General features: G+C 61.8%; 1 protein-coding gene across 1 annotated transcript; it reads left to right on the top strand.

Annotated features, from left to right (window-relative positions):
* The first annotated feature begins 253 nt into the window (after window positions 1-253).
* On the top strand, window positions 254-14353 carry LZTR1 (leucine zipper like post translational regulator 1). Its single transcript, XM_030836323.2, has 21 exons — window positions 254-590; window positions 1019-1081; window positions 4417-4473; window positions 5817-5896; window positions 6269-6377; window positions 6877-6960; window positions 7754-7811; window positions 8218-8357; window positions 8815-9016; window positions 9411-9566; window positions 9943-10053; window positions 10314-10406; window positions 10494-10589; window positions 10661-10826; window positions 10999-11168; window positions 11266-11422; window positions 12069-12195; window positions 12282-12431; window positions 12999-13104; window positions 13185-13265; window positions 13521-14353. Exons 1-21 carry the CDS (start codon window positions 391-393, stop codon window positions 13635-13637), a joined length of 2523 nt encoding a protein of 840 aa, XP_030692183.1. The 5' UTR covers window positions 254-390; the 3' UTR covers window positions 13638-14353.
* Window positions 14354-14425: the final 72 nt, after the last annotated feature.

The following is a 14425-nucleotide window of genomic DNA, read 5'->3' as shown; positions in this document are numbered from 1 at the left end:
CGAGGCCGGAACCCTCCGTCCGGGATCCCTGGCGCGGCGGACGATCGAGGCCGAGCCACGCGCACAGGGCATGCCGGGAGCCGCGCCGGGGAAGTGCGGGCCGGGAGGGGCTGCGGCCGGGGACCCGCGCGCGCTGGAGCGGGTACAGCGCGCCCGCACTTCGCGGGGAATGCTTCTCGAAAGACTAGGAGCTCGCTGCACAGACGGGCCCTCAGAGTCACTAGGACTCCAAAGCTCGCCCAGAAGTGAGGGCGCTCCGGAGTGCGCCACCGTCCGGAAGTGCGGCGCCGTCGGTGTAGGGCTCGCCGGGAAATGTAGTCCCTCGGGGGCGGCCCGGGGCGGTGGCCGCACGTCCCGCGGACCCGGTGGCCCATCGGGCGTGGACCCGGCATGGCGGGGCCGGGTGGCTCGGGCGGCCCGATCGGGACCGGGGCCCTGGCCGGTGGCGCGCGGTCCAAGGTGGCCCCGAGCGTGGACTTTGACCACAGCTGCTCGGACAGTGTCGAGTACCTGACGCTCAACTTCGGGCCCTTTGAGACAGTGCATCGTTGGCGGCGCCTCCCGCCTTGCGACGAGTTCGTGGGGGCCCGGTACGGCGGGGCGTGGGGGTCCTGGGGAGGGGGTGTCTGAGGAGGTTCCAGGCGGGGCGCTGGGGCGAGGCCGGGCCGCCGTGTCCCGGAGCGGGACCCGGTAATGGCGGGGCGGGGGGGTTGTCCACGGCAGGGGAGGGGCTTCCGAGGGAGTCCCGGAGCGGGGTGGCCCCGGGCAGGGTACTAGAGTTAAGTTGTGTTTGTGGGTCTCGAGCTGGGGCCCCAGGTGCTCGGTAGGGGGGTGGGAGTGTCAGGGGTCCCCACATGCAGAGTCCTTTGGGGGTACTGGTGGAATTCAGGAGTCTCCATCGATCTTGGCAGTTGAGAGGTGTTATCCGACTTCTGTGGGAGCCTCAGTGCCAAGTCTCATTCCTTGGGTGCCCCCAGGAGGGTCCTAGCCTGACCGCCACCCACCCCTCTCTTTCCAGGCGCAGCAAGCACACAGTGGTGGCCTATAAAGATGCCATCTATGTATTTGGTGGAGACAATGGGTGAGTCTGGATTGAGGAGGGAGAAGCACAGTGGTGGGGACTGGGTCTCTGCAGCTCCACTGCCATCTCTCCAGATATTAGCTAAGCACTCGGCCTCAGCTTCCAAATCAGTGAGGCTCCCTCAGCACTGCAGCACACTCAGGACATGGAAATATCCCTCTTGTTCTGAGTGAGTGGACACAGCCTTGAAAGAAACACATTTGCCATGGCTGCCACCCCTGCCAGGCACTTCTTCCCTGCGCCTCCCTCTGGGCCTCATCCACATGCTCACATGGCAGTTGAGAAGGTTTGGAGGTTACAGATTTATTTCCTTCCCCCATTTTTCACTTTTGTAAGGGTTTTCCCACATTTTGCTGTACATTCCCAGCAAACAGCTTTTCCTGATAGCACATCTCCATCCCACGAACAGTTCCCAGTGGCTGGTTTCCTTTGGTGAAATAATGGCCGAGGTGAACCCTTGGTTTGTGCAGCCGCATCCTTCTCCTGGAGTGTTTTTCCCAGGAGCTGGACCACCCCAGAGGGAAAGAGCTGTCTTAGCGAGGGCGGGACCACATCAAGTGCAGGGTGCGGGCACAGCAGGCAGGCTTGTTCTGCACCAGGAGGCAGGGTCTGGTCTGGTCCGGTCTGGTCAGGGAAGCCTTCCTGGGGGGCTGATGACCTGAAAGATGAGTAGGAGTGAGCCAGGCAAAAGAGGAAGAGCAGAGGGGTCAGTATGGGCAACCACCCAGCAGTAGGACAGTGTAGAACTGTGCTGCCCGGCATCCACTGGGCTTCTGTCCCTCATCCACCCCTTCATGTGCTCAGGAGAAGCTAGGGATGCTCACCAGGGCTCTGGAAGGTTGGGAGCCTACTTGATGTGGGGCTGAAGTTGGGCTCCTGGACAGACAGGGCTCAGTTCAGGTTACAGCTTTGTGGTTTGGGGCAGGTGGCTTAAAGCCACCAACTGCACCCTGGTCTCCTCTGTAGAAGGGGGTGGGCCTCTGCCCTGCTTTTGCAGGGTGCTCCTGAGGGTCAGTGAGCATAGGGCTGTGAGAGGCTGAGGACAGAGGTGTCCCTGTGCTGAGGGTGTGGTGTTGGCACACAACTCATCCTGCCCTTGAGTCCTGTCCCTGCCTCTCAACCATAGGCTCTGGCTTGTAGCCCAGGCAGGGCTGGCCTCTGATTGGTGCTGCAGCCATGGTCCTGCAGGATTCCCTGGAGGAGCTGACCTGGGGCTGACAGAGTGGGCAAGCCCCCACGGGGACCTTCAGACTGGATAGAAGGGTCTCTTGGGCGTGGCCCCTGGCTTCCAGCCTGTCTTCCTCAGTCTCTCTTCCCATGTGCAGCCAGCTAGAGTGTGTTCCTTCTTGAGTCATAACCCTGGGATGGTTCCCTCTGAGTAAAAATGCAAGCCCTCCTGGCAGTTTGTGAGGCCCTGCCCGCGTCTGCACCCACAGCTCCCCTGCCTCTGTCTGTGCTGCACTGGGTGACACCTCTGCCTTGCGGTGTTCTGATTGCACCAAGCATCCTCCTGGTTAGCCCCTCTCGCTGGCTGTTCCCTGCTTCCCACCCTTCCTGCCCCTCCTCTAAATCTCCTGTGAGTGAGGCATTCCCCCACCCCTTGGACTAACCGGACCAGCCAGCAGCGCCCCCTCCCCTTCTGCACCTCTTACTGGCTCCATTGGCCCCCAGGCACACAGATGTTTCATTTCTGTCTCCTCAGCCAGGGCTGGACCTGTATTCCAGCACCCAGACAATTCAATAAATGTTTGTCACTTGAAGGAATAAAATGAGGAAGAGGCATCCGCCCACAGATGTTTACTGCAGCCTTAATGAGAATCCCCTGAACCAGAAAAGGCCTGGTGTCCAGCGCAGGGCAGCGGGTGGGGACATCCCCCTGGAGTGTTCTGTAGCAGGTGGAGTTTGAGTGACAACTGTGTAGTGAGAAGCAGAAACATTTTCTGTACAATGTGACACTAAGAAACAGGATAGGAATTTGTCTCATTCTAGTTGCAACTTTGTACAGACTGGCTACAAAGGTGCTCATGTAGCTGGGGCGGGGGGTACAAATGAGAAAGGGGAGGGACTACAGTCATGCCTCTGCTTCCCAGCCCCAGCCCCCTGGCTCCGTGGCCTCAGGCAGGCCCTTTGGTCTCCCAGGCTGTTTCCTGGAGGCGGAGGCTAAATGAGGAGGCTGGGGTGCTGGGCTCCTGTTGGGTGGACGCCCTTCTCTCTCTTACTGATAAGGGCTGGTGGTAACGTGCGGGTCTTTTTTTTTTTAATTAATTTATTTTCGGATGCGTTGGGTCTTCGTTGCTGTGTGTGGATTTTCTCTAATTGTGGCTAGCGGGGGCTACTCTTCGTTGTGGTGCACGGGCTTCTCATTGTGGTGGCTTCTCTTGTTGTGGAGCACGGACTCTAGGCGCACAGGCTCAGTAGTTGTGGTGCACGGGCTTAGTTGCTCCGCGGCATGTGGGATCTTCCTGGCCCAGGGCTCGAACCCGTGCCCCCTGCACTGGCAGGCGGATTCTTAACCACTGCACCACCAGGGACGCCCCAACGTGCGGGTCTTGTTAGGTGGTGGGATGGCCAGTGGATTTGCTTTCTGCTTTATTGTATCTTTTTTTTTTTTAATTTATTTTTATTTTTGGCTGCGTTGGGTCTTGGTTGCTGTGCGCGGGCTTTTCTCTAGTTGCGGCGAGTGGAGGCTACTCTTCGGTGCAGTGCACGGGCTTCTCGTTGGGTGGCTTCTCTTGTTGCAGAGCACGGGCTTTAGGCGCACGGGCTTCAGTAGTTGTGGTAGTTGGGCTCAGTAGTTGTGGCTCGTAGGCTCTAGAGCGCAGGCTCAGTAGTTGTGGCACACGGGCTTAGTTGCTTCGCGGCATGTGGGATCTTCCCGGACCAGGGCTTGAACCCGTGTCCCCTGCGTTGGCAGGTGGATTCTTACCCACTGTGCCACCAGGGAAGCCCTGCTTTATTGTATCTTTAATGTAGTTATTACATTAGCTTTGCAATAAAGAGGTGGCAGGAAGAGAGAGAAGGCAAGGGACCTCCTCTGACATGTGAGCCAGCGTCTGCGTCGTATGGCGCAGCCTCGGAGAAGGGGTGCTGCAGCCCACAAGTGGGCGTGTGGGTGGGGATTCTGGAACAGGGGGTGAGGCGTGAGGAGCCTGGGATCATGCTTAAGTCCTGACCCCAGGCAGGCTGGTTCTGAACCAGCTGGGGAGCTTCCTTTGGGGTCACCTCTCTGGTCCCTCTGGCATCAGCTGGTTGCCTGGCCCTGGCTGAGTCCCCCAAACAGCTGCCCCCACCCCCGGGCACAGTGTCCATCTCCCGGGTCCCTGGCTGTCTTTCAGGAAGACGATGCTCAACGACCTCCTTCGTTTCGACGTGAAGGACTGCTCCTGGTGCAGGTGGGTGTCCCCAGTTCCAGCCCTGTTTTTCTCTAGACACGGAGCACCACTGAGGCCTGACTGCCAGCCAGGTCCTGCTCATGGAGAGCTAGAGAAGCTTCGAGGAGGAGATGACAGCGCCCAGGACTGCTCTTAGTTATCCCCTCTATTTCCTGGCTTTCTTTTCTGGTCTATAGCTGAGATTGGTTTTTCTGGATCCTGTTACTTAAGGGGATCTATTTGATCCAGCTGTGGGTCCTTCGATTCTGCCTCAGGAGAGCTCTTCAGTCACCAGGCCTGTCTCCTGGAGCCGACAGGGGGACCATGGGCTGATGGGGCGTTCCAGGATGGTCTCTGCTGCTGCAGGGTGCCGCCCAGGGGCTGGCAGCAGCGGCTCCCCTGCCCTCCCTGCCCTGTGGGGCCCATCCTCTGGCAGGAGACCCCACACAGGCAGTGGGCAGCCTGTAGGTCCTGGCTTCCCTTCCCAGCTGTGTGGCCTCGGCCATGACACCTGCCATCTCTGAGCACTGCACATTTGTGCCCATCTGCTCCAGTCCAGCCCCCACTGGGAGCAGCTCACAGCTGAGGAGAGAAAAAGATCCCAGGATTAGGAGGTGCTGGGCTTCCTCCTGAGCTATGCCAGCTCCTTGTGCCAGGAGCCCCTCGGCACCAGGCTCAGCAGCAGCTCTGGGCGCTGCTCTCTGGGTTGGGGTCTCACTGCCCCGCTTCGACAGAGGAGGATGTCCACGCCCAGTACTCACAGTTGCTGAATGTGGCCCAACAGGTGGCATCACCCCTTGCCCAGACACCCGGGTGGTGCTGTATTGCTTTGGAAGTTTGTGTGTTATTTCTCTCACACTTGATTGTAAAATGTGTCCAAGAGTTACAGATTAATTTAAAAATCACTCTCAAGACTTTATAATTCTTTGTTAAAAATTGCTTAAGTATAAAACTCTGAAAAGGAGAAGCCCCAGGAAAGCAGTATAAACCGGTTTTTAATTCAATAAATAAGATGTGTGGACCACCCATGCTGCAGAATATGGTGCAGCTGTGGGGATGCAGGTGTGGATGGTTCCAGAGTAGCAAGGACATCTACCACATGATCCATTTAAAACAATTACTTAGACGCATAAATATGCCTGGGAAAGGTGGTGGGGAGGCATGCTCAAGGTGTGGATGGTGGTTTCTGGCAAAGGAATTATACATATGTTTCAGTGCTGTTTTTTGGGGTTTTCTTTATTGGCAATATTTTAAGGTTTCTATAACGAGACAGGTATTACCCTCAAAATACAAAAGCAAAAAGAAGTTTGGGGGTGAGGGGGGCTGCCCCCTGCCGACACCCACTGCCCCTTCTTTCCCACCAGGGCCTTCACCACTGGGACCCCTCCTGCTCCCCGCTACCACCACTCGGCCGTCGTCTATGGCAGCAGCATGTTCGTCTTTGGTGAGCGGCCCTCCTCCCATCAAGCCTCGACCATGTGCTGTGCTTGGCCAGCCTCTCTGTGTACTGTCCTCTGAGTTCCTGGGCTGGGTTGAGGCCCTCTCATGGGCCCCTTTCCCTGACCGTCCTGATCTCCTGGGGGTGGAACTGTCTGCCTCTGTGGCCAGGCTGGTGTCCCCCAACCAGGGGCAGGACACAGGGTTCTGCTCCTCTGTCACCAGAGCCTCGAGCAGGGGCAGGCAGGCAGGATGTGCCCCCGAGGGTCAGAGGGGTCCCAGAGTACATTTTAACTGAGGCTAGATCCTGCCCCAACCCCCTGGGTTTGATGACTGAGTTGCTGCCTTTGGATGTGATGGCTTCTCACTCCCTTTACAGGGGGCTACACTGGGGACATTTATTCCAATTCTAACTTGAAGAATAAAAATGACCTCTTTGAGTACAAGTTTGCAACTGGCCAGTGGACGGAGTGGAAAATTGAAGGACGGTGAGAGACTTTGCTGAGACCTTTGGCGTTGTGCAGGCTGCCGTGCTGGGTCTCGGGGGGCAGCGGGCCTGGATCAGCTCTGTAGAATTACAGATGATGGGCGTTAACTGCCAGTCGCTCCTGTCTGCGCCTCCCCCGGCTCTTAGATACCCTCCTTCCAGAGGGTAGAAGGGACAAGTGTACTGTGGATGGCACTTCTCTGGCCCTGTTTTGCACGCACCCCCTTGATATTGGGTGGGAGCTGGGAAAGGGCTCTGTGCCCTTGAACATGTGAATCCTTGTCCAGCTGCCCCAGCCTCATGAGTTCAGCCTCTGCCACTGTCCCTTATTCCCAGTGGCCCAGCTGGAGTCCCCAGAGCTCCGGTCACCAGGTGTGGGCACGGCAGCTCCAGGGCCCAGCGGCGGCAGCACTCGTAGGCTGTGGCCCTGGCCTCACGGGGCCATGAGGCTCAGATCTGCACGGGGCAGCCTCCCTGCTCACCCCCTCCTCCTGCCCCAGGTTGCCAGTCGCTAGGTCAGCCCATGGCGCCACAGTGTACAGTGACAAGCTGTGGATCTTTGCCGGCTATGACGGCAACGCCAGGTAGGTGGCAGCCTGGAAGTGCACCAAGGCACAGAGCAGCCTTCCTGCGCTAGGGAGGGGGGATTCGAGCTGGGGGTTTCTCAGGAGGGTGGTTGTGTAGACAGGGCTGGGAGAACAGGAAGATGGGCAGGACGAGGGCCACTGAGTGGAGCCCCTGCCCAACCCTCACAGGGGACAGAAGTTCTGGCACCCCTGAAGCCCCCTGGGGCGACTGAGGGGGTGGCGAGCCCACCCATGTCTGTGCAGCTGGCCGAGGATGTGCTGGCTCCACAGCCCCGAGGCCATAGCTGGGTGTCATCAGAGCCAGGGGTCGGGTGGTGGCCCCTCGAATGGCTGGGGTGAGGATACTCGGGCCCACGGTGAGCAGTGACCTGAGTGAGCAGGAGGGTGGCAGCGGCAGGGCTCAGACCCGGCCCGCCTCCCCATGGAGGGCAACAGAGGTGCCTGCCTGTGTCATGGGCCCTTTCCTCCTTGTTGTAGAACATTGGCTTTGCTGTATTTTTCTGATTACAAAAACAGCACACGATCATTCCCCAGGAATTCAGCGTTACCGAAGCCCCAAGTGCTGCAGGGTTAGTGGTGGCTTCTGTGAGGGCCTCTCCTGGCTCCAGGGGGCCCGGCCCAGCAGGGATTCAGTGCAGCCGAAGCCCCCACCCCGAGGCCGCTCCATAGTCCCCTGGTCAGAATCCCCCTTGGTGCGTTGTCTTCCTGGAGCCTTCCCTCCTGGCTGGGCCCAGGCCCACCCTGACTGCCAGCCCAGCTGTGGGGTCCCGACCCCTCTGTCCTAATGCAGGTTGAACGACATGTGGACCATCGGCCTCCAGGACCGGGATCTAACGTGCTGGGAGGAGGTGAGGGGCTGGGGCCGGGGAGGCCGCTTTGTTCCTGGCCTCACCAGGCCCTCCTGACATCCGGCCCAGCCCTCTCACTGTCCCCGCGGTGGTTACCCAATGACTACGGGCTCCGAGCCTGTGACTGGTGCAGTTTGGGGCTGATCCACCCTTCTCTGAACACAGTGGGGGCGGCTACTGTCGGGGTCCTGGGCAGTGTGTCTAACCACTGCCCTGTCTCACCTGTAGTGAAGGCTTCAGCCCCAACTGTTCAAAACTGGGCCCATTCATATGGGGGCTTTAAGCTGTTCCACAAAAATGGACCCATGACCCCTCACTCACGGAAGGTTCAGGAGTGAATGTAGCCCTAGCTCAGCGGGTTGGCCCCGGACCAGGAGAAGGGCTCATGGCTTCCCCAACCACGCAGGTGGCCCAGAGCGGCGAGATCCCGCCCTCCTGCTGCAACTTCCCAGCAGCCGTCTGCAGGGACAGGATGTTTGTCTTCTCAGGCCAGAGCGGGGCCAAGATAACGAACAATCTCTTCCAGTTCGAGTTCAAGAACAAGACGTGAGTGCCCTGCTGGTGGGGCCCCCGTTAGCACACCACACCAGTGCCCGGGGCTGCCTGTGTGGGCTCCACACACAGCCAGCACCTTGGGAGCGGGGCCGTGAGGGCCCTTACGCAGCCTGGACCTGAGACCCCGCAGGCCCCTCGGGGGGTGGCTGCAGCCCAGCATCCTGGGGCCTAGGCGGCCTCCCTCCTTGTCCCAGTGTGAAGACAGCCAGCCACCCCTTCCAGCAGCTGCCTCCCCGGGCAGGTGCCACCCTCCTGCCCTGCCCCTGCTGCCTGCTCTATGTTGGGGGACGAGGGTGAGACAGGACCCCATGATGGGCTGCGAGGAGCCAGGCAGGGCTGGTGCCAGGATGAAATGGGGTGGGGGGCTCAGAGCCCAGGTGGAGGCTGCAGGGGAGCACGAACCCCCACCCCATCGCTGGTTCACATGCAGCGTGAACACACATCACAGGTGGACACGCATCCCCACCGAGCACCTGCTCCGGGGCTCTCCGCCGCCCCCGCAGCGGCGCTACGGGCACACCATGGTGGCCTTTGACCGCCACCTTTACGTGTTTGGGGGCGCAGCTGACAACACACTCCCCAACGAGCTGCACTGCTACGATGTGGACTTCCAGACCTGGGAGGTCATTCAGCCCAGCTCAGACAGTGAGGTGAGTGCTGCTGGTCCACAGATGGGCGGGCCCAGGGCCAGGGGCTCCAGACAGCCAGCAGGAGCAAGGCTGGGACACCTGGGGCCCTCAGTCCTGGACATTGCCCTGGCCCGACCCCGGCCTGGGCCCCTCTGGCCTGTTCTCCATCTTACCACCTATGGGCTAACACTTCATGGCCCAGCATTGGCGCTGTGCTGGGGATGTTCTTCCGGGATGCATGCCTTGACCGCAGCCAGGCTCCCATCTCGGCCGTGCTGGGAGCACCCTCATCCTATCACTTTCCCCCCACACTGTCCCCACAGCACCCATCCCCACCCCAGGCGGGGACAGCAGCGGTCTCTGGCCACCTGTCCGGCCCTTGCTGAGGGGCCGTGCACCTGCCCGTCTCCCCCAGGTCAGTGGAGCCGAAATGCCCGAGCGAGCATCTGCTTCCGAGGAGGCACCTGCCCTGGGCTCCGAGGAGCGGGGCGGCTGCAAGAAGTCCCGGGATGTGTTTGGCCTGGACTTTGGCAGCACCACCACCAGGCAGCCCACCCTGCCAGCCTCAGAGGTGAGGGCCGGCACCCTCATGCCCACCCCTCACGCCCTGCAGCTGGTCCTGTGCTGAAGAGGCCAAGGCTCAGGGCTTACACAGCACGTGAGGCGAGGCCGGGAGCCCATGGCCTGCTGGACGGGCTACATGGGTGCAGCACATGACACCCAGCACCCTCTGCCACCTGGTGGGGCCACAGGGCCTGTCCAGTCTGTGGGCCCACACAGGCCCCGCCTCCCCCCGCCTCCCCGCATGGTTGTGCGGGGGGGTTGGGGGTCCTGCCCTGTGGCCCCTCCTTCCAGGCCACCGGTGCCCTCCTTGCTTAGAGCCTGGCCGCGGCCAGGCCTCAGCCAGCTCTGCTTCTGGAGACCCCGCCCTGTCCCTTCCCCTCCAGCTGCCCAGCGGAAGGCTCTTCCACGCGGCTGCCGTGATCTCCGACGCCATGTACATCTTCGGAGGCACCGTGGACAACAATATCCGCAGCGGGGAGATGTACAGGTTCCAGGTGGGGCAGCCCGCGCTGCCGGCCTGAGGCGGAAACTGGAAACCGAGCCCCTGGGGGGCGGGGCTTTGCGGGGGCGGGGCTTGTCTGGCGCCAGAGCCGAGGCTGTACCTACCTGGTGGGCCGGCAACCCCTCTGACGGGTCGGGCGGTTGGGCCCGGGTACTCTGGAACCTGAGTGCGGGAGGGGCCGGGCGGACCCCCGCAGAGCCTGTGGGGGGCTGGCTGGGCGGACCTGTCCAGCAGCGTGGTCTCTGCCTGCAGTTCTCCTGTTACCCCAAGTGCACGCTGCACGAGGACTATGGGCGGCTGTGGGAGAGCCGCCAGTTCTGCGACGTGGAGTTCGTGCTGGGTGAGGTGGGTTGCCCTTCTGTGCCCGCTGGCGGCCCCCGCCCCCAGGGTGAGTGTCCCCCGCCCTCCACCAAGGTGTCCCTCTTACGGCAGAAGGAAGAATGCGTGCAGGGCCACGTGGCCATCGTCACGGCACGCAGCCGCTGGCTCCGCAGGAAGATCGTGCAGGCGCGGGAGCGGCTGACCCAGGTGAGGGCCGCCCGCCGCCTGGGCAGAGGCTTCCGTGGGGTGTTCTTGAGCGCCCCTTCCTCTGCCCACAGAAGCTGGAGGAGGAGGCGGCCCCGGCACTCAGGGAGGGCCCCGCTGGGGCCGCGGGTGGGGCCCGGCCACCCCTGCTGCGTGTGGCTATCCGCGAGGCCGAGGCACGGCCCTTCGAGGTGCTCATGCAGTTCCTCTACACAGACAAGATCAAGTACCCGCGGAAAGGTCGGCTTGCGCCGCGGGCGGGAGGGAACAGGATGGGGTGTGGCCACCCTGGCAGGGGGTGGCCGGGGTCTCCGAGGCTTCACCCCACCTGTGGCTGAGCCACCTCGTTGCGGAGGGAGCCCGGGCACCCCCCCCAACGCCCCGCCAGAGGCTCAGGGGTTCTTGGGCACAGGCCACGTGGAGGACGTGCTGCTCATCATGGACGTGTACAAGCTGGCACTGGGCTTCCAGCTGTGCCGCCTAGAGCAATTGTGTCGTCAGTACATCGAGGCCTCCGTGGACCTGCAGAACGTGCTGGTCGTGTGTGAGAGCGCTGCCCGGCTGCAACTGGGCCAGCTTAAGGTGCGGGGTGGGGTCCGTGGCAGCCTGTGCCCCCTCCCCACCTGCTGTGGTAGGTCCGGTGAGGCCTGACCCAGTGGCCTGCGGCCTATCTGTCCAGGAGCACTGCCTGAACTTCGTGGTGAAGGAGTCCCACTTCAACCAGGTGATCATGATGAAGGAGTTCGAGCGCCTCTCATCTCCTCTGATCGTGGAGATTGTGCGGCGGAAGCAGCAGCCGCCTCCCCGCGCCCCCTCGGACCAGCCCGTGGACATCGGTAGGGACCCACCTGGTCCCCGAGAGGGGTGGACAGGGCACAGCCACCTTGGGCACAGGGTCCTACCGCAGGTGGCTCAGGCTCGGGCAAGGCAGAGACCTGCTCAGCGGGCTGGGTGCCAGGGTGACATCTCCCAGGACCATTCCTGGGAGAACATGGGCCCTGTCCAGCGAGTGCTGCCCTGACTGGGACGCCAGGCATGAGGGTCTGCAGCGAGCAACGAGCTGAGGGTCCCACGATTAGTTGCCCAGCTTCTCTTCTAGGTGGGCCCACATCTGGGCCTGGTGAGGGGTGGGCACAGCCCTCAGACGCTTGGTGCCTCCCTGTCCCATCCCCACCCAGCCAGGAAGGGACCTCACAGACTCCTTCACCCTCTGGCCCTGGGGCCTGTGCTGCCTCGGCCATGGGCTCCAGGTGACACAGCTGAGGGGGCGCCAGCACTGGGGCAGGAGAGAGCTCAGGGGGCCGAGTCCGGGAGAAGGTCAGACTCTGGGGGGACAGAGCCTCAAGGGCCAGAGTAAGGCCTCTGATCTGGGGGTTTCGTTCAGGGGGGCAACACGGGCAGATGCACAGGAGGTGGTGCCCTGGGGTCCTGCATCCTGAGTCAGAAGCCGCCCTCTGGCTCAGGCCCCCTCTACACCCCCAGGCACGTCTCTGATCCAGGACATGAAGGCATACCTGGAGGGGGCGGGCGCGGAGTTCTGTGACATCACGCTGCTGCTGGATGGGCACCCGCGGCCAGCCCACAAGGCCATTCTGGCAGCCCGCTCCAGGTGGGTGGGGTGTGTCTCGCAGGCGGATGGGTGGGTGGGCAGCTGGGCACTGGCTGACTTGCTAAGGGCCTGCCCACCGTCTGCAGCTACTTTGAGGCCATGTTCCGGTCCTTCATGCCCGAGGACGGCCAGGTGAACATCTCCATTGGGGAGATGGTGCCCAGCAGGCAGGCCTTCGAGTCCATGCTGCGCTACATCTACTACGGCGAGGTCAACATGCCGCCCGAGGACTCGCTGCATCCTCACCTCTGGGGCTCCCGGGTCATTCCCAGGACAGCTTTGGGCCCTGCTGGCTTGGCCTGGCCAAGCGATTTCCTGAGGACTTCTTAGTGTCCAGTCTCTTCTGGGTTCTCTGGAACAGTCGGTTGGCTGGCTCAGAGAGGTTTGCAGTCAGGAGAGACGGGTGGGTTCAGAGGAAGGGGTCATGGCTCCGTGTGGGGTGATTCCTGGCCAGGTCATGTCTGTGGGGGTCTGAACATGGGAGGTCAGGATGCCCTTCAGGGCTCTGTGAGGCCGTGGATGTTTCAGCAGATGGGCATGTGGGTACTTTCCTGGGGAGAGGAACCTGTGGTTTTCTTTGGATCCTGAATGGAGCTTTGGACACCTGAGTGGTTCAAAGCCCATGTAGAGGCTCTGCCTGGATGGGAGCCCGGCTGTTGTGGTGGGTGGGCCCCCCTTGACCTGAGCAAGAGGCAGCAGCCCTGGTTCAGGGCTTCTCCGTCCCTGGTGGCTCCCCAGGGGGAAGAGGGCAGCTGGGTGGGAGGAAGGCTTTCTTGGCCCACAGCTCCTTAACCAGCCCTCAGCTACCTGTTCGCGGCGCCCTACTACTACGGCTTTTACAACAACCGGCTGCAAGCGTACTGCAAGCAGAACCTGGAGATGAACGTGACAGTGCAGAACGTGCTGCAGGTAGCTGCCCTGGCCCTGGGCCTCTGTGCCTGCGCGGTGTATGGGGCAGGGGCAGTGCCTCAGGGAACCTGCCGTTCCAGATTCTGGAGGCAGCAGACAAGACGCAGGCGCTGGACATGAAGCGGCACTGCCTCCACATCATCGTGCACCAGTTCACCAAGGTCAGGGCCCTCCCACCCAGTGCGCTGCCTGCCCCGTCTGCAGGACATACTCCCCTTGGCGGTGGCCTGGGCCAGGTGGGAGGGGCCCTGGCCGCCTTGTGCAGCAGTGGGTTCCGGGGATAACCGGGCAGAGCTGTCCACCCACTGGCTGATCCTTACCCCGTACTCGTTGGTCAAGTCCCCAGAAGACTCCTCGGCCACCTGGCCCTGGCAAGAACACGGCTCCATCCTTTTGGCCTTTGGTTGCCTCCGCAGGTCTCCAAGCTGCCCACACTGCGCTCGCTGAGCCAGCAGCTACTGCTGGACATCATCGACTCCCTGGCCTCCCACATCTCAGACAAGCAGTGCGCAGAGCTGGGTGCCGACATATGAGGGCCCACGTGGTGCTGCCCGCCCTGCCTCGCCCACTGCAAAGACTGTGCTGGCCACGTTCGGGCCTGCGGCCGAGGGGTCGTGTGCCCAGGGCCTCCGAAGGGAGCTGAGTGGGGGATTCCAAATGCCTCATCTCACTGCTGAGGACACAGGTCCCACAGGAAGCAGACGGTGAAGCGGGATCCTGGCTGGCACCCTCTCCCAGGGTGGAGGTGTGGGTGGGAAGCCAGGGCTTAGTGGTGAGGACACTGCAGGAGGAGGCAGGGGCCTGGCCAGGGCCCAGTGAGGGAGATGAGCCCACCAGGGAGCTGGCTTTGGGCCCCCTACACAGCAGGGACCCAGCATGGCTTGTGCATCCAGCCACTGGGTCATGTTGCCAAGACCCCTCAATGTGGGGGCCGCACAGCACCCCCAGACCCTCATCAAGGTTGGTGTAAGGGTTTCCTCCTGCCACCCAGAACTTGGGTAGATGGAGTCCAACTCCAGGTGAATTTTGAGGTGTGAAGGGCCCTAAGGTCAGCTCCCAGCCTGCAGGGTCAGCCACTGCGGACTGGGCCAGACATCCAGAGGGGCTGTGGGATCCCACCCACCTGTGTGTGCATGGGGGCCCTGGGCTGCTCCAGAGAGAAGTCAGAGATGCCCCAGGCCCGCATCTGTCCCTAAGTATTTATTGTCATAGGCTTGCCTCCATTAAAGCCACAGCAGTCCTACCTGCACCCAAACCTCACTGCGCAGTCCCCACCGGTGGCTCCAGCCCTCCATCCTCCTGGAGCTGAAGCTGGGCCATG

The sequence above is a fragment of the Globicephala melas genome, chromosome 13, assembly GCF_963455315.2.
Source record: "Globicephala melas chromosome 13, mGloMel1.2, whole genome shotgun sequence".
NCBI lineage: Eukaryota > Metazoa > Chordata > Mammalia > Artiodactyla > Delphinidae > Globicephala > Globicephala melas.
Note: the sequence above shows the minus strand (reverse complement) of the source record. Positions and strands in the feature narration are given on the sequence as shown.